This window comes from Arachis ipaensis, chromosome B5, assembly GCF_059453495.1.
Source record: "Arachis ipaensis isolate K30076 ecotype BB chromosome B5, ASM5945349v1, whole genome shotgun sequence".
NCBI lineage: Eukaryota > Viridiplantae > Streptophyta > Magnoliopsida > Fabales > Fabaceae > Arachis > Arachis ipaensis.
This window is the reverse complement of record NC_142440.1, coordinates 140,690,744-140,715,662: the sequence shown is the minus strand read 5'-3', so window position 1 is coordinate 140,715,662 and position 24,919 is coordinate 140,690,744. Positions and strand designations below refer to the sequence as shown.

Genomic DNA, 24,919 nt, shown 5'->3' with positions numbered 1-24,919 from the left:
TTTAATTATAATTTTTTAAACTCTAAAGACTGAATTAAAAATTTGATCAAATTATAAGGACTAATAAAAAAATTAAATTTTATTATTATTATTATTATTATTATTATTATTATTATTATTTAATGGATCACCTTTTTTTCTCGAGCATAATGAAACCATTACGCCCCCAAGCCTTGTGATTTATTTGGTATCTTGGTCCAATTCATAAAATTGATAAAAAAGAAACCAATTGAACCCAAGTAAAACAGGCTGGAGTCTGGAGACTGGAGACCTTTCATTAGTATGGGGGGGTCGGAAACAGAACCAAAGCTGACAAAATTGAGAGGACTATTTCCGCAGAGTTACCAAACTCTCTCTGTCCCTCAAACTTGAGAGTCTTAGACAACAGCGAAAGTGCGAATCACTAAAATGTTGACATCCTCAACCTCAAGGATCACTTTCATTTTTAGGTATTCTCTTCTCCAAATCCCTAATTTTGTTTCCTTCCCTTCCTCTTCATCCCTTCACTCTCATTCTGAGCCCCCATCCCTTCGCCACGTTGATGAAGCTGTTGATTCCTTCACTCGCATGCTCTCTATGCGTCGCCCTCCATCAATAACCCAATTTAACAAGATTTTGGGGTCTCTTGCCAAGACCAACCATTTCCCCACTTCCATTTCCCTTTTTCGGCAATTGCAAGCCAGAGGAATCGCTCCCGACTTATTTACTTTGAGCATCGCAATCAATTGTTGTTTCGGCATGGGTCGTATGACGCTTGCTTTCTCTGTATTGGCCAAGATTTTCAGAATGGATTATCAACCTGATACGGTAACATTCACAACAATCCTGAAAGGTCTCTGTCTCTGTGGTAGTGTTGAAAAAGCAGTGCGCTTTCATGACAGACTGCTGGCTCATGGATTTCACTTTAATCAAGTCACTTATGGGACCTTGATCAATGGCCTCTGTAAGACCGGACACACATCAGCTGCCATTCAAGTGTTGAGAAAGATCCCACGGTATGGCATTGCTCCTGATGTCTTCATGTACAGCGCAATTATTGATAGCCTCTGCAAGGATACACTTGTAAGTCAGGCTTTTCAGTTATTCTCTGAAATGCTTGCTAAGGGAATTTCTCCCGACATTATCACATACAGTTCTCTCATTTTTGGATTGTGTCTTGAGGGTCAATATAAGGAAGCCATTGATTTGTTAAGTGATATGGTGCATAGAAACATTACTCCTAATGTTTATACCTATAATACTTTGATTGATGGGCTATGCAAGGAAGGAAAGATCAAAGATGCTAAGAGTGTATTGGCTGTAATGGCAAAACATGGTGTGAAACCAGATGTAGTTACTTATACCAGCTTAATGGATGGATATTGTTTGGTTAATCAAGTAAATAAGGCAAAATATGTATTCAACACAATGGCCCAAAGTAGAGTTTCACTCGATGTTCAAAGTTACAGTATCATGATTAATGGCTTCTGCAAAAGTAGAATGGTCGATGAAGCCTTGAATCTCTTTGAAGAAATGCGTCGCAAGAACTTGGTTCCAGACACGGTAACTTACAACACTCTTTTTGATGGCTTGAGCAAATCGAAAAGAATCTCCCGTGCTTTGGAGCTTCTTGTCGAGATGCATCATAGAGGTCAACCTGCTGATGTAGTCACTTATAATTCGTTGTTGAATGGGATGTTCAAAAACCAACAACTTAACGAGGCATTTATGTTATTCAATCAAATGAAAGAGTGTGCTATTGATCCAGATATATACACTTACAATATACTTATAGATGGCCTATGCAAAGGTGGAAGACTTATAGATGCAAAAGAGATTTTTCAAGATCTTTCTGTTAAAGGCTTTCGTCCAAATGTGAGGACATACAATATTATGATCAATGGGCTCTGCAAAGAGGGCTTGTTTGAAGAAGCATTGGCACTCTTGTCAAAAATGGAAGGAAATGGTTGCTTACCAAATGCTGTGACTTTTGAAACTGTTATCCATGCTTTGTTTGAAAAAGATGAGAATGGCATGGTGGAGAAACTTCTTCGGGAAATGGTTGCTAGAGGCTTATTGAATTGATAAAAGAAGGTAAGATACCTCAACTCAAATTGAAATTACATCTCGTTGTTGCTGAATATGTATCATAGTTTTGTAAATTCTGTGTCTGTTGGGTCAGAGGACTTTGGCAATGCCATAACATTAATTAATTTTGCACTTTCGATTTTTGCAATTGCTATCATCCTTTTTAATTCCACTACTTTATTGATTCTTTAGATGATATTCCTAGTTATAGTTTATAGATTTAGTGTTTAAGATCTCTTTATAGCAATAGAGTGTTCTTTACTGTTATTCTATGAGATCATGTATTTATCATGCTACAAACTAAGCAAAACTAAAAAGATTGAAAATTTTGTTTTGTTGTTTGTTCTCTGCTATTCTGTTGTGCAACTTATTTTTCCGCACCTTTGTAGGTACCATATATATATATATATATCAAACTAATTCCTGACTTTTTATCATAAGCAACCGTGAGCTATTCTTTATTTGATTGAACCCTCTGGGGATTGTTGTAAAAGGAAATTTAAATAGGTAATAAGGATTTATTCTTAGGCTATATAGTTTTCACTTCCATCTTAAAAATAAACCCACCTTCTAAAATGCATGTCCCCTTTTTTCATCAACCTAAGCAACATCGAGTCAAGGTTAATATGGTTCAGTTATCTCAAGATTTTGCGAATGCTCAATATTCTATTCAGATTGTTATAGAATTTATATTCAAGAATACTATCTTCTTCCAATTCTGCAGAATCTATTCTGCTTTCGTTGTCTCAAAAAAATGTTAATACATTGATGAAGATACTGTAATATGGCAAAATGATTAAAGAATTAAAGAATCATTGAATTGCTCTATGATAGCTGTAAGTACATGCGTTTTGGTTGCAATTGATGACATGAAATCTCAATATAATCTCATCAAGCAAGCCCCCATCCCAAAAACAATAATAAAAAAATTTTCAGCATCAAATAAACAAAGATTCATATACATGAATTTTGTTGGACTATTAATCTAAAATAGAGCAGCAGCCAACAAAGCAAAAAAGCTTGGAACACCAAAACGGATGAGTCCTGTCGCACTTGATGATTCAGCAGGTGGACCAAACATTTTAGGGTCTAGATTTATATCTGAAACCAGCAAATGTAGTTTGAATTTTGTTATTACACATGTATATCAATGAGTCTCAGATAAATGTAAAATTAATAAACTAATTGATTTGAAATTAATAATAAATTAATTTATTATTGGATAAATTTATTCACTACTATGCATTATTAAAAAATATAGATATATTTATCGCTTTGTATTTGTATCAGTAAAGTACTACTCTTATAGTTCTAATGTCTAGGTTAAGTCTTAGTTCTGTTTTTAATATTTGAATCGACATGTTTTATTTCTAAACATATTTATTTCGTCCTATTTTAGTTTTTTAGCCAATTTTTTTTTTAAATACACTTTTTCTATTATGATTTTTTTAGGTAGCGACAAATATCATATCGTAATTAGAGTGATTATAGTGGTGGTGGTTCTAATATTTTGAAAATGAAAATAATAGAAGAATAAAAGAAATAAGAAGGCAATAATAATGGAAAAATAATATTTTTGAAAAAAAAATTAGTTTCAACCAAAAGTTTAAAATAGAATGAAAGAAAATGTTTGTGGAAAAAAAAAAGTTTTAAGCGTTAGGAACTAAATTAAAATTTAACTGAAACCTTAAAGTCTAAAATTTTGCCTTGTATAAATTATCCATGAAAGGATGGTGGTAATTTTTCCTCATCTACTTTGAGAGGATTTAGTTGTTTTCAAATCCAAAAGGATGATATTTTTTCTATTTTTTTTAGAAATAATTTTAAAAATTAACTTCAAATAAATATATTTGTCATATATAAATTACTTTAAAACTGCTTAAATTTTATTTAACTTGTTCACAAATATTTCAAAATTCAATGCTTTTTTTTTTTTAGACATGAAAATTTCAATGCTTCAAACACAATAGTATTGGTTGATGATTTACCTGATACTGGTGGGCTTTGTACTGCAATGAAAACAAAACAACGCAAATTGAAGGTTAAAACCAAGCCATCCATTAAGTGAACAAAATTTGAAGAATACAAATTATAGACATTATGTTAAGATTTTGCGAATGCTCAACACAAGTACACAATTCGGTGAACATTATGAAACGTATATATTGATTGGGTTAAAGCGAGAATAATATAATAGGGAACAATTTCACGAACTATAAAATGTTCATCTATTTGTTTTAATTTGTTTATTAGTAGATTTATAGCTATAATGGTTTTGTTTTCTTAATTTGATTATGGATCTTTCAATGGAAAATGTAATTTCTCTGTTGTTAAATTTCTAAACCAAGAAAAAAAAGATATAATAATGGAAATGTTACTATGAAAATAAAAGGAAAAAAAATTATAACAACAATCAATATTCCTATTTTAATGTGAAACAACAAGATAAATATTGCATTAAGTTGTGCAACTTGTGATATTGGAAAACAATCATTTTATATTAATTTAAAAATGAAGAACCACCTGTATTATATAAAAAAATAAAATAATCACAAATTTATATTTATAATCACACTTCAAATAATAATTGAATTTTATATTTATAATCGAACTTTATAAAAAATAAAATCAAACTAAATTCAAATTTATAATAAAATTTTATAAATAATATAATCAACTAAATTTATATACATTTGTAATTAAAATACAAATAAAAGTACAAAAAATAGATATCTGAATGGTTCCTAGCTTTTTATATTCATGAAAAAATTGATTATTTAATTTAAAAAATATTTATTACTCTACTACAAAAATTTCATTCTTTAATAAAAAAAAGTAATTATTTTAGTGATTAATTACTCTACTAAAAAAATTATGTAAAATACTTATAAATATACACAAGTACACCTTTTTAATCTAACTAAATTTAAAAATTTTGGTCATTTTAAATTACTAGAACATTTAGCTAATTTGTAACCACATAAAATGTAACCATTTAAAAATTGCACGCACGTCTACACATAAAAAAAAAATCTATAATAATAATAATAATTACCATTGTTGCATGTAGAAATCTCAACAGGGACAGAACAAGCATTAGGAAGCTTCATGGCATCATCCCTAGAGATTTGCATGGAATCAAGCATCTGTTGGTTGTTGAAGAAAGCGCACAAACATTCTTGGTCATTTGATGTTGCAATTTCCCTCAAAGGTCCACAACATTCTTCAGGAACATTACTTTGGTCCTTCAGGTATTTATTACAAGCCACTAGCTTTTGCATGCATTGTGCTTCTTTCACTACTCCCATATTTTTTCCAAGTCCTCCAAGAAGTTCTTCAAGGCTTTGAGAGATTCCTTGATGAACTATTGAAGAGAATATGAGGAAGAATGAGAACATAACCTTGGAAGCCATATTATTATTTATTATGATTATGTTCTTCTTCTTTTTCTTTAAAAAATTAAAGAGCAAGAAGAAGAACACACACAAAACAAAGGAAATGAATGGTTTTTGGTTTTCCTCTCAATTCTCCTAGTGCATCATTGTGGCGGAACTTGGTTTATAATTAGATGAACTTTCTATTTTTAAGTCTGTTTTTGAAGACTAAATTCAGCCACTCATCTTTTTTTTTTCTATATATAGATGTGCTTAATAGTTGGATGCTTTTATTATTAGCCATTAATTAAACTTTTTGTCCTCCCACGTGAATTTTGTATTGTTTGACGCTTCATCTACCCTTGTTTTTGAATTTGTTTATTTATATTTGAACACTTTCTCTTATGAACATAGTAAAATATAAAAGATAAATATTATAGTGATTTTCTTCTCATTTTTTCACTAAAATTGTTGGTCACCTAATATTTTTTTTAATTAAAATATTAGAGTTACTAATCTCTAAATGCTCTCATCTAATCCGTGATTTTCATCAAAGCATCAATTAAGATCCTTAATGAAATATTTCTCTCAAAAAAAAAATATTGTCAAAAATCTAATTAGGTTCTTATCTATGGATTACCTTCAATTTGCGAAAAAAATTCGTTAATTATTCTAATAATTTTTAAATTGGTAAGGATCTAATTTTAAAACTAAAAGTATTATAAGAATTCTATTTAAAAAAATTATAGAAATCTAAGTATAAATTTAATAAAAATATAAGAAATAATAGAATAATTAAATCTAAATAATATTTATAAAGTTGCAAAAATAACGTGATCCATAGAGACCATTGAAGAGAATCAAGCACAAGCTAAGTCAAGATTTGACAAAATTGAAATTTGAAGTTGTTGCCTTCTCGTGTCTCATGGAACAAAGCTAGCTAGCAAATAATTCCATTATGAGGCTCTTAACTAAAACATGCTACATACCATGGCATATACATGCCAATGGCATGCATGCTAGCTCTAATTGCCTTCGTCATTTTCTAGTGAAAGTTAATTAAATCAAAGTTCGTTGTCTCTATTATTATTGCTTGATGGAACAAAAGAATAATAACACTCTTCGGCACCACCTATGTCGAATTAACGACAACATCAATAAAGAGACTCCTCCTACTTAATGTGCCGTCTGAAGATCTTATGCTCTCTCTCTATCTTCATGCATATATAGTAAAGAATATACTGCCACACTTTCGCTAGCTATTCACACCCAACTATTTCTACATCGTTTTCAATTGTTCAACAATATATATATTTTATAGTGTAATTTACACTTAATTAAACTCTCCTAAACTTTACCTTATGAATGTGTGTGGTTCAAGTATTACACATTGTTGTAAAGATTTCATTCCCATGGAAATTAAAGATACTCAATGAAAAAGTGAGAATTGAAATAATGGTATTTTGATTCCCTGAAATTTATTTAGGAATAGTTTTTCAAACTTCGAACCAAACATGGAAATATGATATTCTCATCTTAAAATTCTTAGGAATTATTTATAATTCCTCCAACCACACACACCCTATATACACACATTATTCTAATATTAACTATATTAACTTGTACACAAAAAATCAATCATCAAATCTATTATCGGTAAAAAATGCATATTAAAAATGAGTTATACTATGTGTACATCAAAATTAGTCACCAAAGTCAACCACCAGTATAAAATATATGCTGAAATATAAATATACATTGAAAATAAATTAAACCACACATGTATTTATACACAAATATATTAGTTGGCTGATTTTAGTGGCTAATTTTGATATACAAATAACATTTCTCATTAAAAATAACTTAAATAATACATATATTTATACATACCGATTTTATAAGATATGAGGCTAACCAAATCAACCATACATTGTTGTAGATATGACAATCAAGAGGTGTCTATATATATACCACCAAACCTTAAAATTTTGTTTGATGAGTGTCCTAAGACCAAAAAACAGTTGTCTTAGCTTTGTCCCGTTTCACAATAATCAGTTGTATAATTTGGAAAATTATTGGATAAATTTTATTTAAAAAAATATCTCATAATATTTATCTTTTTTTTTAAATATATAAATTTATTTCAATACATTTTAAATATAAAATAATTTTATACATGCATCTAACTATATAACACCACGCGGCCATCCAAAAAGAATTACTATTAAATGATTGTGTAAAATACTTTAAATGCAACAAAATTAAACTCTAATAAATATATTTATCTTAAAATTCATATAATTTATTTATTTTTGTTTTAAATTAAAAATGTTATTCGGCGATTATGTAAAGCAATTCATAGTCATGCTAACTGTCTCAAACATCAACCACTGGTATAAATTATACATGTATTTATATATAAATATATAGTAGTTGATTTTGGTGTGTAAATAATATTTTTGAATAATTTAATATTTCTTATTTTTTTGAAATAATTATTAAACAAGACTTAATAGTAATGATCATTATAATTTCAAGTATGCTAAGTGTATATTAAATCAGCCACAAATAAAATATATGCTAGAATATAAAACGTATATTAAAAGTGAATTAAACAACACATGTATTTACACATTCATAATGATTAATTTGATAACTGATCTTTAATATACGCTTTGTATTTTTGACATGTCATATTCCGAGATAGATTATTATGGCCGTAGTATTTGGAGAATCATTTAACATTTGTAATTAGCAAAGCATATCCAGCTTAAAATGTGAAAATATATCCATGTTTCCAACTCCATATTATTCTATGATCAATTTGCATTAACTTTAGCCATCACATTTTTTGTCCACTCTTCATGCCCCCCTCTGCTATAATACCTTTGCACATAGCTCCACTTTAACCATTTAGAAAAAACTCGTCAACGTAAAAGAAACCATAGAGCTTTGCTGAATAATTCAACAGCAAGAATGGCATCAAGGCCAAATAAGAAACTAGGCTCAAACAAGAACCTAGAGAGTTTATTAGACATGGATCAAGCAGGAGGAGTTGCAAAAAAATTGAATAATCAACTTAGACCACAGAACTCTGTTCCTGGAACAGGGCTAGAATTTAGTAACCTTTCTTATAGTGTCATAAAGAAGCAGAAGAAGGATGGGGTTTGGATGAAGAAGGAAGCATATCTTCTTCATGACATCTCCGGCCAGGCCAACAAAGGCGAAATCATGGCGATCATGGGGCCGAGTGGTGCTGGAAAATCCACCTTTCTTGATGCCTTGGCAGGGAGAATTGCTCAAGGGAGTCTTGAAGGATCAGTTAGAATTGATGGAAAACCAGTAAGAATATTCAACTAATATACTTTTTTCTTCAAAGTTAAGTACTAAAACTATCTAGGGAAAATTATGTTGCTGATAAAAAGACGAGTAATAATTCAAATTAGTCTCTAAGAACATTTTTGTCGAAGACCATAGTCCTCAACAAATTCAATTACCACATTAGTACCTAACCTTTTATTTTGCTAGAAAATAACTTATGTTATATTTGCTAAAATGTTTAAACAAATCAGTTTATATTGTTATTTAATAGGGATATGAAAATCTCTGAAAAAAATTTAAAATTCTCATATCAGTCTCTTCACGCAGAAAAACAATTTAAAACGGGAGATTCAAATGTCTGACAAAAATCGGCGACTAATTTAAGTTATTATTCTAAAAATATTCATGGGAAAAACAATTTTTTTTTTATTTAGTTGGTGAGTATGTTTATGATATGATATGATGTGATGTGATTTATGCAGGTGACTACAAGTTACATGAAGATGGTCTCATCATATGTGATGCAAGATGATCAGTTGTTCCCTATGTTGACAGTTTTTGAGACATTCATGTTTGCAGCTGAGGTTAGGCTTCCTCCATCAGTTTCAAGGGAGGAAAAGAGGAAGAGGGTTTATGAGCTTCTTGATCAACTTGGCTTGCAGGTATATATGCCTGTTATTTGTACATAGCCTTTAGATTATTAGGATTTACTGATGAGAGTTTCTGTCTCTAGAGTGCAACACATACATATATTGGTGATGAGGGAAGAAGAGGAGTATCAGGAGGGGAGAGAAGAAGGGTGTCCATTGGCATAGACATAATTCATAAGCCATCCCTTTTGTTCCTTGATGAACCAACCTCAGGACTTGATTCAACAAGTGCCTACAGTGTTGTTGAAAAGGTTAAGGACATAGCAAGAGGAGGTAGCATTGTCCTCATGACCATACATCAACCTTCATTTAGAATTCAAATGCTCCTTGACAAGATCACAGTCTTAGCGAGGTAATATACCTGTTATACATACATTCAAAAATATCTGTAAGTTTTATTTTGTTTTAATTTTGTCTCAAAAATTTTCAAGAAACTTAGAACGAATTCAGAAACAACTTCACAAGATAACCTTCAACACAAGCAAGTCAGACACAAAGTTCTGTCATTGGCTCTAGTTCTCATACATTATTGCTGGATTGGTCCTAAGCTTCTTGAAAGTTTAGTTATCAGGATATATTTGATGTAAATCAAAAACTTTTAGAACAAAATTAAAACAAAATCAAAATTTAAGAGTGAGACAAAAAATATACTTATCTGTAACATATTTAGACGTAAGAGTGGATATCTCTAGCCCTATAGAGAAAGAAAGATAAAGTTGACTGTTTTGGGAATCAACATTTAACGGAAGAAGCTAACAATACAGGGGAAGGCTTGTATACATGGGAAAGCCAGATTTACTGGGTGTATTCCTTTCTGGATTTGGAAGAACAGTACCAGATGGAGAGAACAGCATGGAGTACCTATTAGATGTCATCAAAGAATATGAGCAATCCACCATTGGACTTGACCCTCTTGTTCTTTACCAACGGGACGGCCTCAAACCAGATCAAGCCGCCAAAACACCTGTCCCAAGAACACCAAGAACAGCTTACACAAGGAAGAACAACCCTGCTGGTGCTTCAAAACACATGATTAGCCTAAAATCTCAAGGATTCACGGCCGGAACATCGGTTCCTGATTCCTCAAACTTCAGCTATGGCTATAATTATGAAGACGAAGGCGAAGATGATGAGGAGAATTTTGACAATTCTCTTGAGAGAAGAAGTGCTACTACTGCTCAAACTCCAAGGACTATGGCCAGTGGTGTCCATCCCCGGCTGGCTTCGCAGTTTTACAAAGACTTCTCTGCCAAGGATTTCTCTGTTTGGCTCTACCACGGTGTGGTAGGGACACCTCGCCGCGCGCCCTCTTGGACGCCGGCTAGGACACCAGGGGTGACACCTATGTCAGCTTCTAGAAGTGTTATGACAAGCCAACATCAAGATCCTTATTATGCTCGTGCGAAAACACCTTCACTAGTTAGCCAATCCATGAACATCTATGCAACTTCATATCAAGAATTTGATATTGAAGAAGAAGTGCTTGATGAGCCAAGCCATGGATCAAAGTATGCAAATCCATGGCTTCGCGAGGTAGTCGTGCTCTCATGGAGGACAATGCTGAATGTTATTCGAACTCCAGAGCTATTCCTGTCCAGAGAGATTGTCCTAACTGTCATGGCACTTGTCCTATCCTCTATCTTCAAGAATCTAAGCCACACAACTTGCTTAGACATCAATAGGCTCCTCAACTTCTACATCTTTGCAGTATGCTTAGTCTTCTTCTCTTCGAATGACGCCGTCCCTTCCTTCATCCTGGAGAGGTTTATCTTCATTAGGGAGACTTCTCACAACGCTTATCGCGCATCATCCTATGTCATTTCTTCCCTTCTTGTTTACCTCCCTTTCTTCGCCGTCCAGGGACTAACTTTCGCAGCCATAACAAAGCTTTTGCTCCATCTTAAAAGCAAACTCTTGTACTTTTGGCTAATCCTTTTTGCTTCTCTTATAACCACCAATGCATATGTGATGCTTGTGAGTGCTCTTGTTCCAAGTTACATCACAGGATACGCGGTTGTTATAGCAACAACCGCGCTGTTCTTCTTAACATGTGGCTTCTTCCTCAAGCGAACTCAGATACCAGTGTATTGGAGGTGGTTGCATTACATTTCTGCTATCAAATACCCTTTTGAAGCATTGTTGACGAACGAATTCGACAACAACAACTGCTACACAGGGAACCTAGCCGATCTGTCTCCGGGTCCAATGGGAGATTTGAAGTTTAGCCAACAACACAATTTCAGCAGTAACTGCATTTTGATTGGGAAGGATGTGTTGGAGACAATGGATATTCAGTTGGATAATGTATGGTATGATATCTTGATCCTGCTAGCTTGGGGTGTTCTTTACAGGTTCTTCTTCTACTTGGTACTGAGATTTTACTCCAAGAATGAGAGAAAATGAACCAATCATATATATACTATGTCTACATTTTTGGTTCTTGATGAAGTTTTAGACTTCTATGTACCATTTTCCTATAGTTTGTTGAAAATGTGAAACAATAATAACAAATATATATTATCATGATGATATATGTGAAAAGTAGCTACTGAGTTTTTCAGCTTTACTGTTCTTAGTAGTGTTGAGAGAATCTAAACAGAAAATCTACCCTTTTATTCTGCTTTTCTTCCATTAATTTGTGGAACAAATGCTATTCCATAAGCCATGTTTGTAGATTCATTTCAAAAGAAAGTAAGGCATATATTCCTGTCATGTAAATGTGCCTCACTCTTAATCAACCAAACATGTATGAAGATCAACAATTGGTGCAATATCAAGATTGATTTAGTTTTTGATGAACTCAGTGCAAAATTTAAAACAAACATCCAAATATGCCGAAGCCAATGTATATGACTTGAACACTAAAATCCAAGATAAATCTGAATATGATTCACTGTTATACATCTACAAACACTAATTATACAGCATGCTGCAAGTTTCTGCGGCGAATTGTGAGATCTTCAGAGTGAAGTAAAATGCTATAAAAAAAAAAACAATAATAATTATAGAAAAGCTCTGGAACAAAGCAAAAATAATGAAGGGTGGGGGAATTGGACAAAAATTCTTAAGAAAATTAATCTAGAGATTAAAATAATTGGATCTTACAATTACAAAAGGTATATTTTTCGGCACATCCTCTTGGTAAGGGATTAGTTAATGGCTGGTAGCGAACAGGAACCGGAGGAGTTCATGGAAAGACTAATAGTATCTGATCCAGGATTGCTGCTTTCAGGGGAAGATTTCTTGCTTAAAGTGTAGGGAGATGTGCTCATAACCCTGCATAAAGTACAAAAGCAAGCTTTATCCTTAGAAAATCCATTTCCAAGAGAAATTTATTAGGGATTGTCTAGTTTTTGTTTTCATTTTCAATGTTGTCTGTTTTCATAATTTTGTAATGGAATGAAAACAGACACCAAACAGATTCACAATATCTTGGATCATAATGTAAGATAATAAGATAATTTACCTTTCCTTTCGCTTCTCCAAGAACCGAGCCAACGATGCTTTGCGTGCCTGAGGCAACCCTACTATAAATATTGAAGGAAAAAAGAAACACCACCTTATTATTAATCATAGTGTGTTACATTACCTTGCAGAAGGTATACATGAAAAAAGAAAAGGTAGTGAAATAGGTGAAATATGTACCTGTGTTAACCATTTTTTGAGATGCAGATCTTATTGAAACAACATTAGGAGATTCCAAATTGTTGGTAGAGGTAGTCGAAGATCCAACTGCCACCGACGCTCCTCCAGGACGAGAAACGGTGAGAGAAGTCAATGGAAGAGGAATTGGCATGCCTACAATGAAACCATTATCTTTGGAGGGAACAGACATTGCTGGCTGCAATTTAGTTGTAGAAACTGTGTTGTTCTGATTTAGAGCAGAGCCATTTCCAGCAAGTAACATGATAGCCTGGGCCTGACAGAAGATAACAATCAGAAAACTAGTGAAGGAAACAGCGAAAGTGAAAACAGGAAATAGGATTTTCATTTTCGTTTGTGCTATTTTAGTCACACAATCCGGTAAATAGAAAAACATTGAAAATTCGGTAGCATTTCTATAATTAAAATGGAAAGCTAGCCTTGGAATTTTAACATACCTTCTCAGGAGATATGTCATCATAAACACATACTGAACCGGCATAGAAAATGGTCAGCTGAGTAGGTGTCCCAGAAGACTTGGAACAATTCCTGAAGAAAACACAAACTCCGAAATGTTAGATGTGCCACTCCATATTGATCAACAATATCAAACTACCCTTTCAATATCCAATCATGTTTTGCCAGGTACGAAAAAAACAGTTAACTATGACATCCAAATATCCAATATCTCAAAAAGAAACTACTTCTGTTGTCTACATGGAAACACTTGACTGGATGTAAATGTAAAATTCTTGAACGCTGACAATAAATAGAAATTAAACTAATTAAAGAAACAATAACTCCTCAGATGTAATAAAATTATATAATACCTTAACTCGGTAGTTCCAACAATGGAACTCGCAGATGGAAGAGCAGATACAGGTGTGCTGGTTGATTTGGAACCGAGTGCTTGTGGTTTTATAACTGAAGCAACCATGCTATGTCCGGTAGTAGTAGCAAGGTTAGATTGAAGAACAGGACTTACTTTATTTGTTTGGTTGGAAAGTGAAAATATTCTTGATTCCTGTTGTTGGCTAGCTAAATGTGAACCAGAACATGGCGGTGGATACACTGTCATTCCAATGTTGTTTCCGGCTTGCTTTCCTATGGATAAATTCCTCTAAAAAAATATATATATATATCAAGGCAAGAAGGTAAGATTTTAGTTGCGAAAAAAGAATCACACAGCATCAAAAGATTCTCACACAGTTCTCATTTCTTTCTTTAGTCATATAAAGGATTATTAGCATGCACAAGTTAAAGACGAATTACACGCATTTCCTCGATTTTTGGCGAAGTTCAACCTAACTCCCCTCTAGTCCTAGAAATATAATATCCATTGTCCTCTCCCGAGGTTTAGCTAAATTTTGGTAAATAATAAAACACGCAAATGTTCTACCTCAAAGTGAAACTATTCTTTTTTATCAGAAATAAAGGCTAGTTTTCGATTAGAGGATGAAACAAACCTGGACCACACTAAACAATGGTTTCTGGTCAGTGTCATAAGCATCCTTAGTTGATATGGTCATATATCCAGATGAAGCTAGGGGATCCATAATTGTCTTTCTCTGATCTTCCAGTGTCGTCTTGAAGGACAAGTACTGAGGAATGGCTGAGACTTTGTTTGAGAATGTCCACTGCATTCCTGAACCCCTCACTGCTGCAGCAAAATTAAGGGGAAAAAAAATGGTTGAGTAATGGAAACAAGTAAAACAAAAATGCATCTGTGAATAAATATGATTATAATGCATTGCATGGATACCTCAGTGATAGAGAAGATGTTCTACAACCTATATTTCAACCCTGTGTCAGGACAGAAATTCAAAGATATTCAGGCAAATATAAATTTGTTTGGAGAAGAAGACAGGCAAAATGCCTATGTCTCTAGACAACACTTTTCCGTATTTTCCATCTACTCAAAATAGAATCTAATTTGAATACATTGACAGTGTCAAATTCTAAACGATCATTTAATCAGATTCATGTATTTAAATGGCTTTTGAAGTAGTAGGTTTGAAAATTAATTACTTTTGCGAATGTGACAATACACGACTAGTTGTCTATGTAAAACTCTTTTACACTGACAATACATGGCAATTAAATTCCTCAAAATATGGAAATAGTGGAGAAAGATTTTTTCAGTGAATACTAATCTGAAGTCAGAACAACTTCAGAAACTAAGATGAAACACCAAGAATTACTCTTTACTCAAATAAACTTATTCATTAGAAACTTTGGCAGCACTTTTCATTATAAGAAGCTAAAAGTCCTTGTAGTCTTCACATATTATAATTAAATCACATGCTATCATATGTAATGTCGGTAGCATATGGCAAGAAACAGTTAAAAATAGCTGAAAGTTTAAGAAACCAAAGTATGAAAACATTAACTAGTCCCTGAATCTTAGCAGTTAGCACCACACAATAAAAAACCAGTGACCCTTCTTTTTCTTATATTATATCTCTAGTCCAATATTAAAGAAACAAGAATATAATACTCTACTAAATGCTATCATGCTTTATTGACTTGGAATATTTTATGCTGTCGCTATGCTATTTTTATTAAAATGTTCCCTTCTCTAAAGTATTAATTTATGCAAACATTATTGCACCAAGCCAATCACAAACATCAAAGTCTCAAGGCCATTTGACACGTAGCAATAGCATCAAGTGTGCCCATGTTAACCTTAGATATAAAATAATATTAGCGAGAGTAATGCTAAATTAAATTAGTAGTTTTATATATTAAACAAAAAAAGATGACAAAAACCTAGTCTAATTAATATATTTCTTTTAAAACTATTCACACATCAGTATCCAAAATAATTAATAGAAACATATCTCTTGTCAAAATCATTTAAATATTGCACTTGAATCTAAAAGCTGAAATGGAAGCAAGAAAAAGAAGTAGCACATTTTACAATATAGTTAAAAAACAACCAAACAAATAGCACCAAACAACCTAGACCACGTTTTCAACTACCATCCAATAAGAGAAGAATGCATTATTATTCACCAACAAGATAACTACCTTTCTCTTACTTATATAAACTCTGCAGAATAATTACTTAGTGTTACACAAATATCCACTATTTTTTTAACATCAAAAAGAAAAAAAAAAATAGTAGTTCTAAATACTGTTGAAACATGTATTTAAATTATGTTCAGGGAATTTTTGTGGAGATATCTTGTCTATTTTTGTATCTAATTTCATCTCCAAATAACTTTATATATATCTTGTTGTCTTTGAATTTCTGTCTTAAAATAATTATCAAAAAGGACATAGATGTACTCAACATGTAAGAATTTCTCACCTCTCCTAACCCTATAAAAAAAAGTGATCACTATTTACTTGACCCTTCAGAACACACTGACACAAGAAGATTATTAGTTCACATTAAATACTATATGGACCCATAAATGTACTCTAGTGACCATTTTTCCTTGCACAGCTACATGATAGATACATCACTTCATTAATGCAATTTATTTAATATAAGAAGTTGTAAGATAAGTCAGTAAATGCATTCACTTCATTTATAGACCCATAATCCATTTACCTTTATGAAAAAGGGCAGTTAGAAACTCTTGTTTTTATCCAGCAGAGGAACAACAAAAATATCAACCAAAGACTCAAACCTTGTTGTTTTTTCCCATCTCAGTTATTATTTATTTATTAGGTTTTTTTTTTACATGTTCTTCCCTATTTTAGCTTCTGAGAAATTAAGAAAAAAACAAAACCTCATCCATAATAATAAAACAAACGAATGAAACCCACGAATTCAAGCGAATGAAAGAAATTAAGAAATCACCATATAACAACAGATAAATTGAGAACAAATTAAGAAATCACAAATTTCATTATATTCTTTCCCGCAACATGAAGGACTAAAACAATGAATAGAGAATTCTGAAAAGCAAAATAATATCCCAAAAACAGAAAATAAATCAGATTCGGCCTCAAAGCAAATGCAAAAACTTTTTAAGTTTCACAACAACAAATAACAATTGCAAAAGGAAAAACACGGACCTGAGAAATGCAAATTCTTCTATAAGTTACGAATAATAATAATACCAAATCAAAATTTAAAAGGAAAAAAAAACTACCTGCATCGTCTTTGATAGTAGTCCCTGCATCACTTTTGGAGCTCAAACCAAAAAAATCTCTCTCCATATCGCAAAACTCAGATACCCAAAAGTGTGTTTCTCTTCCAATTTACACAAAGATCAAAGCTTTAACAAGTGCAGAGAAAAGAAGTTAACAATAATAATTAAAAAACAGTTTTTTTTTCTTTTTTCCTTTGTTCTTGCAGTGAAAACTTGCTTCTATTCAGCTGAGATAGAAACGGAGTAAGAAGAAGAAACGGAAGAGAGAACATATAACAGACACGCACATATATAGAAGAACTGAAATGAACCCGGTTTGCAGCGTTAAATTTGAACCGTTAGATTGAAGGAGATTCGATCCAATATGATGTTGTTGACCGGTCTGGAAACCGGTCTTTGCCGGTAAGTGCCCACGTGCACTCGGTTCTTTGTTGGTGGTGACGGGTTACCTTATTTATTTAATTTTTTGTCATCTAAGGGTGTCCCTCGAGTCCGCACCCGGGAGTGGATTCCGTTAAGAATTTTTGTTTGGTTTTTTCTTTTTTTTTTTTTTTACCAAAGATAGGAGATTCGAACTCGCAACCTCTTAATTGAGTATGAAAAAACTATGTCATTTAAACTATAACTCATTGGCATTTTTGTTTGTTGTTGGCCAGTAAATCTATATATGATGAAATTTAAATTTTTGATATTTATTTAAGCAAATTAGTGAATAGTGAATTACTCAATCAATCATTTTAATTGTTTTTACTTTAGGAAATGAATATTCAACTTGTTTTTATAATATAAAAAAATATATTTATTATTGTTTATCCTTTTTATGCTTCTTTTAGACACCAAAAAAATGCTGCTTTTTGGTTGAAGAGTCTTTCACACTGTGGTTTAATAATGGCTTTATGGTTAATTCAATAAAGTAAAAATATTCCAAATTGGCGTTAAGAAAACATACATAGTACATGCATTTGCTCCTCTAATAAGTAATAACGTTTCCTTTATTATTTTTTATTCCATACTGCATGCCTTTTTTCTTTTTCACCTATTGTATTGTCCTTTTACACTTTCTGTTAGAAAATTACAGTTTAAGCAAAAATCTTCTGATATTGTAATATTAAATAAATCAATTAATTTTTAAAAAAAATTATCAGGTCAAATAATTTTATTATTCAAATTATATTTTATGTATTTAATTTATTATTCCAATTATGGGTAAAAGCTCCATTTATGTTGTTATATATCCCCACCCCTCCTTGTGTTTTTGTTGAATTACATTTTAAAATTAATAAAGGAAAATATATATAACGCACGAGTTGGTCTTCTTCTATCTAATACTTTCAATTTGTGTTTTCTCTTTTATTCAATTATGAAAAGGATAAAAATAGAAGAAATAGGAGCGAGTCTTATGCAAATAATAATAATAATAATTAAGAGGTAACAATTGCTGGTAAATCGGCTTGCTTTATGGATGATTATATTATATTATATGAGAAGCCAGGCTGCCACAGACAAATAGAATCTAACAACTTTGTCTCGTGAAGCTATTACCCACTAAAATTGTTAATAAATAATTAATTAATTAACAACATTATTTAATAGCCAAACATGTGTGCTGAAGTTAAATACTGACATGTGATTCTTCTATTATATGTTTTTGGTTAATAAAATGTGAAACTTAATTAATTCATTTCATATAAAAGAGAAAAAAATAGTTGGTAGAAGCAGCCGTACGAGTTGTTAAATGCAGCGCCGTTACATACTACACAATACACATATATAATCATTGTATTTTTTATTTTTGTTTTTTTGGATATGTGTATGTTTTGTATTTGCTAGATTCTAAGGTTACTTTGATGTGTATTCAAGCTAATAAAGGTAGGTTTAAAGAAATTTTCTAAAATATTTGACAAAATTATTCAATAAATCATCTATTTTTACTGGTTTAAAGAAATTTAGTATTTGATGAGCATTAAAATAATTTATATATTTTATTTTTAGAATTATTATTAACATTTAATTTTCTTGTGATTAGAAACCGTAGATTACTCAATAAAATAATGATCAATTATCATAATTTATAATATAATTAATGTTTCATTAGCTAAATGCAGGTAAGCTGAATGTTTTCTGTTACTTGTGATGTCAATATTTTTTTTTATTGAATAAATTTGATAATATTTATCCCATTTTTATTTTTTCCTTCAAAAATACATCTGTAAATCATTTTATTGATCCAATTGTGAATGAACGTTTCTTACTTTAATTACCCTCAATTTTGTTCTTTTACGCAGGATTTATTTTTGAGAAGAGGAAAAAATAAGATATTGAGAATAAGACATTAAAAGATAGAAATATAAAATAAACTAAAATAAATTATAAAATTTTAATTTATTCTCATTTTTTTCATTCAAAAAATTTGAGACGAAAAATACAATAATAAAAAATATAATTATGAAGAATTAATAATAATAATAAAAAAATAAAAAATAAATTGTACTTCTTGTTAGTGTTTTTGTATCTTTTTTGTCAAAATAGACATAAAATATATTAATTTAGTGTCTTTAGACATATTATCTTTGTCCATATTTTCTTTGTCAAACACGATTTTATATCTCTATAAACAAATGTAGTCTTACATACATACCAAAAAAGGTTCAGCATCTAAGATTTCACCTAAATTTAAAGTATATTTTATTGAGTTTGAGTTTATCAAATTTATTTGATATAATTTTAGGTTAAGTTTGAATCATACTTTAGGTTGATTCACCTCGATCCAAAATTATATTTTATAAATAAGATATATATTTTACGGTAAAATTAATAATAAAATATTATATTTTTATATTATATGATATTATTTTATTTTAAAATAATTTATTTTAATATAAATATTATATAATATTTATTAAATTTATTTTTTATAGATAAAACTTTATTAATTTATTATACAAAATTCACAAAAATTATATACACTAATTATGTGTAAAATTATCTCAGCTTAAATTTGAATTAATAAATTTGCTTTTCCAAATAATATATATATATTCCCATAGAGTCTAACAAGTAACTGATTTATTTTAGCAACGTGCGGGTGCACTAGATTTATTATTCAAGTGATCCAAGACCATGTTTATTTATTAGACTAAACCACCAAAAGTAACTATAAAAGATTGATTCGCTGACAAAAATAACCATAGAAGATCAAAACTCCTCATATATCCATAATTGATTTATTTCGTTTGTCAAAAATAGCCAAGTCTGATGTAACCTTAGCAGAGTGACATACGTGGACTGTTTACATTGACGATTACACGTGTTGGTAGGCATACGTGTACTCAGTACCATTTAGGGTCAATTTAAGCACTCATAAGCATTCATAAGGTTCTAAAAAGGAGCATCAATAACTGTTTAAGTAGTATATATAGCATACGAACATGACATGATAATCCAAAATAAAAATAGTAAACATAACTGATCCTTAGCAGTAAAATTTTGAGCTAAATTACATACATATAGATTCCAAAAAATATAAAGACTGTTAATTTTTTTTTAATTTGGGATTGAGTTGCTGCTCACACTGGATAATTCATAGGCTGTGCCTTGCATAGTAGTAGATGGTCTGGGTGGTCTGAATCTAGGAAGTGACCATATTAGTGTAAGGTGCGATTTTAGTATTGGCATAAACTGTGCGAATATGGAAGTTGTGTCTGTACTGGCTCCTTGCATTGTATGTGAGGACACGGTGGGTGGCCTAACAGATGCATTGGATGGCTGCTGAAGAGTGTTCAAAGTTGGAGCCTGAGGCACAGGGTCTAAACTTGTGATGGAGGAGGCCTCTTGGTGGATCTCTTTGTTCTCTTTATTTTTGTGGTTGGTGGCCTAATTGGTGGTGGCACTTGTGGTGTATGTGGCATATTAGGAGATGGATTCAATGTGGTAGTGACCTATAATTTAAATTAGACATTAATGTAAGTAAACTTAATAGCTCAAAAAATGTTTAAGCAATTTAATAAATTTATATTTTACCTGTGGTTGGGTTTCGGCACCCAGAGATGCCTCAAATTCAGCTGCTGCAACATCCAAGGCTGCCTCTTTTGTTCTCTCTACCTACATACATAGTTTTTCCATCTTTTGTTCTCTCAAATTTTCATCTATCTCCAAAGTGATATGTAATGTAGCCATCTACGCAAAAGAATTTAAAATCTACCATTAGTGGCAATCTTACAAACTCCAAGTTACTCAAACTCTAACCATCATGGTACCTAACTTCACTATCAATTTGGTTTCAAGAACAATAATTACCACAATATTCGAACCATAAAAAATTATACCGCTTAAATAGAGGAACAAGAATATAATAAAGTTACACAAATCCAAACCCTATCAGAAATAACCACAACAACAGAACTAATTTTTTCATATTGAACGAACAACTCTTATAACTTAGAGGTTACAATCATTGAATGATTTAATTCATAAAAGTATTACTTCATAGAGCCTTTAAGTGTGACAGAGTACGCCTCTAAACACGGTCCGTCGGAGAAGCAGCAACCTCCTTCTCCAATGTCGTCACAGGAATGGATTCAAAGTACAATGGGAGTACGCTAGAGAAGAAAAAGATGAAAAACTGCTCTGTTAGGGCATGATTGATGTCACACTCAAAAGGGAGGGGTAATACCTCTTTCTATTTTTCTAATTTCAATGCTTGAAAGAGTAACGTTTTCTTTTTTAATAAACTAAATAAATGCAATTAAATAAATGCAATTTTAACAAAAAAAAATTAATCCACATAAGGCATTATTTTGCCATGTTGCAATGGATGTGGACACATTATATAATTTAACAACATTTTATTAACATTTGGTCACATTTGACAAACGGAGCAAATCAATTGTGGGTATCTGAGGAGTTTTGATCTTCCATGGTTACTTTTGTCAGTGAATCAATCTTTCATGGTTACTTTTGGTGGTTTAGTCTATTTATTACTATAAATCTTTAATCTAGAAAAGAGTAAAGGCAACCATATCTAGAAAAACTAAGGTTCTGAAAATCGGTTCGAATCGACCGGTCGAATCAATTGAACCGTGAACCGCATAGAAAAACGACTCGAGCAAACAACAAAATCGGAGAATTTAAAAATCAGAATTGAACCAGTGAACCGGCCAGTAATCGGTCGGTCGAACCGAACCGTGATCCGGTCGGTTTTTTAAATTTTGCAAAACGCTATCGTTTTGCTGGGATGCCCTAGCCAATTACCCAACCCAGCAACCTTAGCTCCACACAACGGCTAAACGCGAACCCATCCCTCCCATCACCCTCGAGCTCCTCCTTCCTCTCACCTTCATCGATCTCATTCTCTCACCTCCGTCCATCTCCCGCCGCTGACGCCGAAACGAGTTTCGAAGCCACCGTCGTTATCGTGCAGCTCTGTTCCACCATCGTGCAGCTACTGTTTCAGCTTTAAAAGCACCGTCGCGCAGCTCGGTTCCATCGTCGCTGGGCTCGCCTCCTTTTTCCATCCCGCAGCTCTGTTCCATCGTCGCCGGCATTATCTCTGTTTCACCTGTCATTCCTTCGGTCGTGCCCTTGTCTCCCTCTTGCTTAGGATCTGCTCTGCTCTGTTCTAAGGCTTTTAGCTTCTAGATATTTTTTTAATAATAATTATTAAATAATTATTGTTAGTTAATTTGTGAACTTGTTATGGGTTGAATAATTGTTGAATAAGTGTTAATTAATCTGTGAATCTTGCTGTTTTTACTGTGAATTACTCCATTGTTAATGATTCTGATAATTTATCTGCAGAAGGTGATGGGGTCTTTAGGCTTGAATCTTTTGAAACTATGTGTTGTACGTGGGGTATGCCTGTTTTGTGTCTTCTTTTTCTTTGAGAACTTAGTTTTGCTATGCTTGATAAATTGTGCCAATTATGCATTTTCTGAAATTTGTATGCCTCTGTAGATTTTAAATAGTGCGTTTCATGTTTCTGATTCTGATAATTTGAGTAGTTTATGAAGCATAATTCACTGTAATTGCAAATGATTTAGGACTGCTTTTGAGGAGTGTATGAAGTAGTTTACTTGTTGTGTTTGGAGTTGTGTATTAATTAATTTGGTTAATTTGTTATTTGAGCCATGTTACAACTTGTTGTTAAATAAAGTTTAAAGCTTCAATATCCATTTATTAGTTGGCAATGTTAATATTATTAATAATATTAATAATAATACTAATTACAAAGTGGAGAGGGATTGTAGAATTTGTCACATAGGTTTGGAGAGTGATAGTTCTGAATAATTGGGTTGTGCTTGTAAAGATGATTTTGTTGCTGCTCACAAAGTATGTGCTGAGACAAGGTTTAAGATTAAGGAGAATTTGAGTATAAATTCCATCTTTACTTTATTTTGTTTATCTGTAAAATTTGGTTTTTGATAATTTTAATGCTGAATTTGATTGATTCTATGGATATTTTAGACACTTTTTTGTTTATGATTCATGGAATTGAGAATTGGATTGTTTGGTACTGTTCTATATGTGTAGTTGTTCTATGTCTTGGTGTTGAGTTTGAGTGTTTGACAAATATTCTCAATTACTTACAGCTATGGTTTCCTTCTTGGATGGGATTTTATTTTTCCAAAAGAAATCATAGAGAATTAAGGTTGTGAATTGTTTAAAAAAAAACTTGAGTTTGTATTTTGATAAGATCATGTGGTTTTGATTTATGACATTTTATGTAATATTTTAAATTTAGAAGATATTTTAAGATTTATATTAGACTATAATTATATTTTAGTATATATATTTATAATTTATTTATTATTTTATTTTAAAATAATTTTTTAAATTAAATTACGGTTAGATTAATTGGACCAATAAACTAATAAAATAGTGACTAAAATAGTTCGATAACCGATTCGATTCTCAGAACCTTGAGAAAAACTGTGCGAAAAGAACATATACATTTCTTGCCATTGAGCCAATTATATTAGAGATTATTAGAGCGTTATTACATATTAGTAAAAGTGTGTGTCTAACTTTTATTGTAAAATATCTATTCAATTACTTGTATATCAAAAGGCCTATAATAAGTACGCCAACAAAAAGGCCTATAATTAAATAAAAAAATATGAAACTCTTTCGCACTAATACTAAAGGAGCATTAGTTAATATTTTGTCACTTACTAATCATTATGCCAACTATTGTTTTTAATTTTTTATTTTTTTATTTTTTTGCATGAATTTGCGTATATAGTTTATTATTAGCTCATCTGTTTCCATACGTTAATTAACCATGATCCACAATCATCTTAAGTTATCACTTGTTTTTGTTGTCGTGAATGAAAAGACAAAAGCAACTTTTAATTTTAAGGTTTTGAGATGAAAACAAAGATTAAATCAACAACAAAGTTTTATTTTATTAGATGACATTAATTATATTGATCAAATAATTTTATTGTCTTATTATGTATTATATTTATAGTGAAACTGTTGATTTATAAGTAAATTTTTTTTACCACTTCATATATATAATATAGTCTTCTTGTACTATTTGTTATTTGTCCACTTTCTATTTCATTTATCTTTTTGACTGAATAATCTATTGATATTCTTTTTACATGTCTAAATCACTGAGATGAGATTTTACTATTTTTACTATAATAAGTATTATTTTATAAGTGTGTGGTCACTTATTTATCTCAATATTTTCATCTCTTTTATACTTAATTTATGTTCAAGTTCACCTTTTATAACTCAACACTCTATATTACAT

General features: G+C 31.4%; 4 protein-coding genes across 7 annotated transcripts; 2 read left to right on the top strand and 2 right to left on the bottom strand.

Moving 5' to 3' along the window:
* Nucleotides 1-231: 231 nt before the first annotated feature.
* Nucleotides 232-2,418, top strand: LOC107644145 (uncharacterized). The gene is made up of 2 exons (XM_088488175.1): nucleotides 232-1,062; nucleotides 1,162-2,418. The coding sequence occupies exons 1-2, from the start codon at nucleotides 409-411 to the stop codon at nucleotides 2,062-2,064; spliced, it is 1,557 nt and encodes a 518-aa protein (XP_088344301.1). The 5' UTR covers nucleotides 232-408; the 3' UTR covers nucleotides 2,065-2,418.
* A 613-nt stretch (nucleotides 2,419-3,031) lies between these two features.
* Nucleotides 3,032-5,588, bottom strand: LOC107644146 (non-specific lipid transfer protein GPI-anchored 3-like). Its single transcript, XM_016347955.3, has 3 exons — nucleotides 5,123-5,588; nucleotides 4,056-4,076; nucleotides 3,032-3,168 (listed from the first exon to the last, which is right to left on the bottom strand). Exons 1-3 carry the CDS (start codon nucleotides 5,478-5,480, stop codon nucleotides 3,053-3,055), a joined length of 495 nt encoding a protein of 164 aa, XP_016203441.1. The 5' UTR covers nucleotides 5,481-5,588; the 3' UTR covers nucleotides 3,032-3,052.
* Nucleotides 5,589-8,278: 2,690 nt separating this feature from the next.
* On the top strand, nucleotides 8,279-11,990 carry LOC107644142 (ABC transporter G family member STR-like). Its single transcript, XM_016347947.3, has 4 exons — nucleotides 8,279-8,783; nucleotides 9,245-9,424; nucleotides 9,496-9,764; nucleotides 10,177-11,990. Exons 1-4 carry the CDS (start codon nucleotides 8,418-8,420, stop codon nucleotides 11,813-11,815), a joined length of 2,454 nt encoding a protein of 817 aa, XP_016203433.1. The 5' UTR covers nucleotides 8,279-8,417; the 3' UTR covers nucleotides 11,816-11,990.
* A 254-nt stretch (nucleotides 11,991-12,244) lies between these two features.
* JAZ3 (jasmonate-zim-domain protein 3) lies at nucleotides 12,245-17,423 on the bottom strand. 4 transcript variants are annotated; one of them, XM_016347949.3, is made up of 8 exons: nucleotides 17,161-17,421; nucleotides 14,521-14,714; nucleotides 13,885-14,174; nucleotides 13,513-13,603; nucleotides 13,058-13,331; nucleotides 12,879-12,939; nucleotides 12,518-12,688; nucleotides 12,245-12,390 (listed from the first exon to the last, which is right to left on the bottom strand). In XM_016347949.3, exons 1-7 carry the CDS (start codon nucleotides 17,225-17,227, stop codon nucleotides 12,562-12,564), a joined length of 1,104 nt encoding a protein of 367 aa, XP_016203435.1. In that variant the 5' UTR covers nucleotides 17,228-17,421; the 3' UTR covers nucleotides 12,245-12,390; nucleotides 12,518-12,561. The 4 variants fall into 4 exon arrangements, with proteins under 4 accessions (XP_016203435.1, XP_016203438.1, XP_016203437.1 ...); XM_016347952.3 differs by adding an exon at nucleotides 14,817-14,857 and having other exon boundaries at nucleotides 12,245-12,688; nucleotides 17,161-17,300; XM_016347951.3 differs by adding an exon at nucleotides 14,817-14,857 and having other exon boundaries at nucleotides 12,245-12,688; nucleotides 14,521-14,711; nucleotides 17,161-17,300.
* Between the last annotated feature and the right edge of the window lie 7,496 nt (nucleotides 17,424-24,919).

Coding starts and splice junctions, on each gene's coding strand:
- LOC107644145 (XM_088488175.1), top strand. CDS start 409: ATGTTGACATCCTCAACCTCAAGGATCACTTTCATTTTTAGGTATTCT. Junction 1,063..1,161: donor GCCTCTGCAAGGATACACTT/GTAAGTCAGGCT, acceptor TTGTGTCTTGAG/GGTCAATATAAGGAAGCCAT.
- LOC107644146 (XM_016347955.3), bottom strand. CDS start 5,480: ATGGCTTCCAAGGTTATGTTCTCATTCTTCCTCATATTCTCTTCAATA. Junction 4,077..5,122: donor GATTTCTACATGCAACAATG/GTAATTATTATT, acceptor TTTTCATTGCAG/TACAAAGCCCACCAGTATCA. Junction 3,169..4,055: donor ACAAAGCCCACCAGTATCAG/GTAAATCATCAA, acceptor TGCTGGTTTCAG/ATATAAATCTAGACCCTAAA.
- JAZ3 (XM_016347949.3), bottom strand. CDS start 17,227: ATGGAGAGAGATTTTTTTGGTTTGAGCTCCAAAAGTGATGCAGGGACT. Junction 12,940..13,057: donor TCAAAAAATGGTTAACACAG/GTACATATTTCA, acceptor CAATATTTATAG/TAGGGTTGCCTCAGGCACGC. Junction 12,689..12,878: donor TTGGAGAAGCGAAAGGAAAG/GTAAATTATCTT, acceptor TACTTTATGCAG/GGTTATGAGCACATCTCCCT.
- LOC107644142 (XM_016347947.3), top strand. CDS start 8,418: ATGGCATCAAGGCCAAATAAGAAACTAGGCTCAAACAAGAACCTAGAG. Junction 8,784..9,244: donor TTAGAATTGATGGAAAACCA/GTAAGAATATTC, acceptor TGATTTATGCAG/GTGACTACAAGTTACATGAA. Junction 9,765..10,176: donor AAGATCACAGTCTTAGCGAG/GTAATATACCTG, acceptor CTAACAATACAG/GGGAAGGCTTGTATACATGG.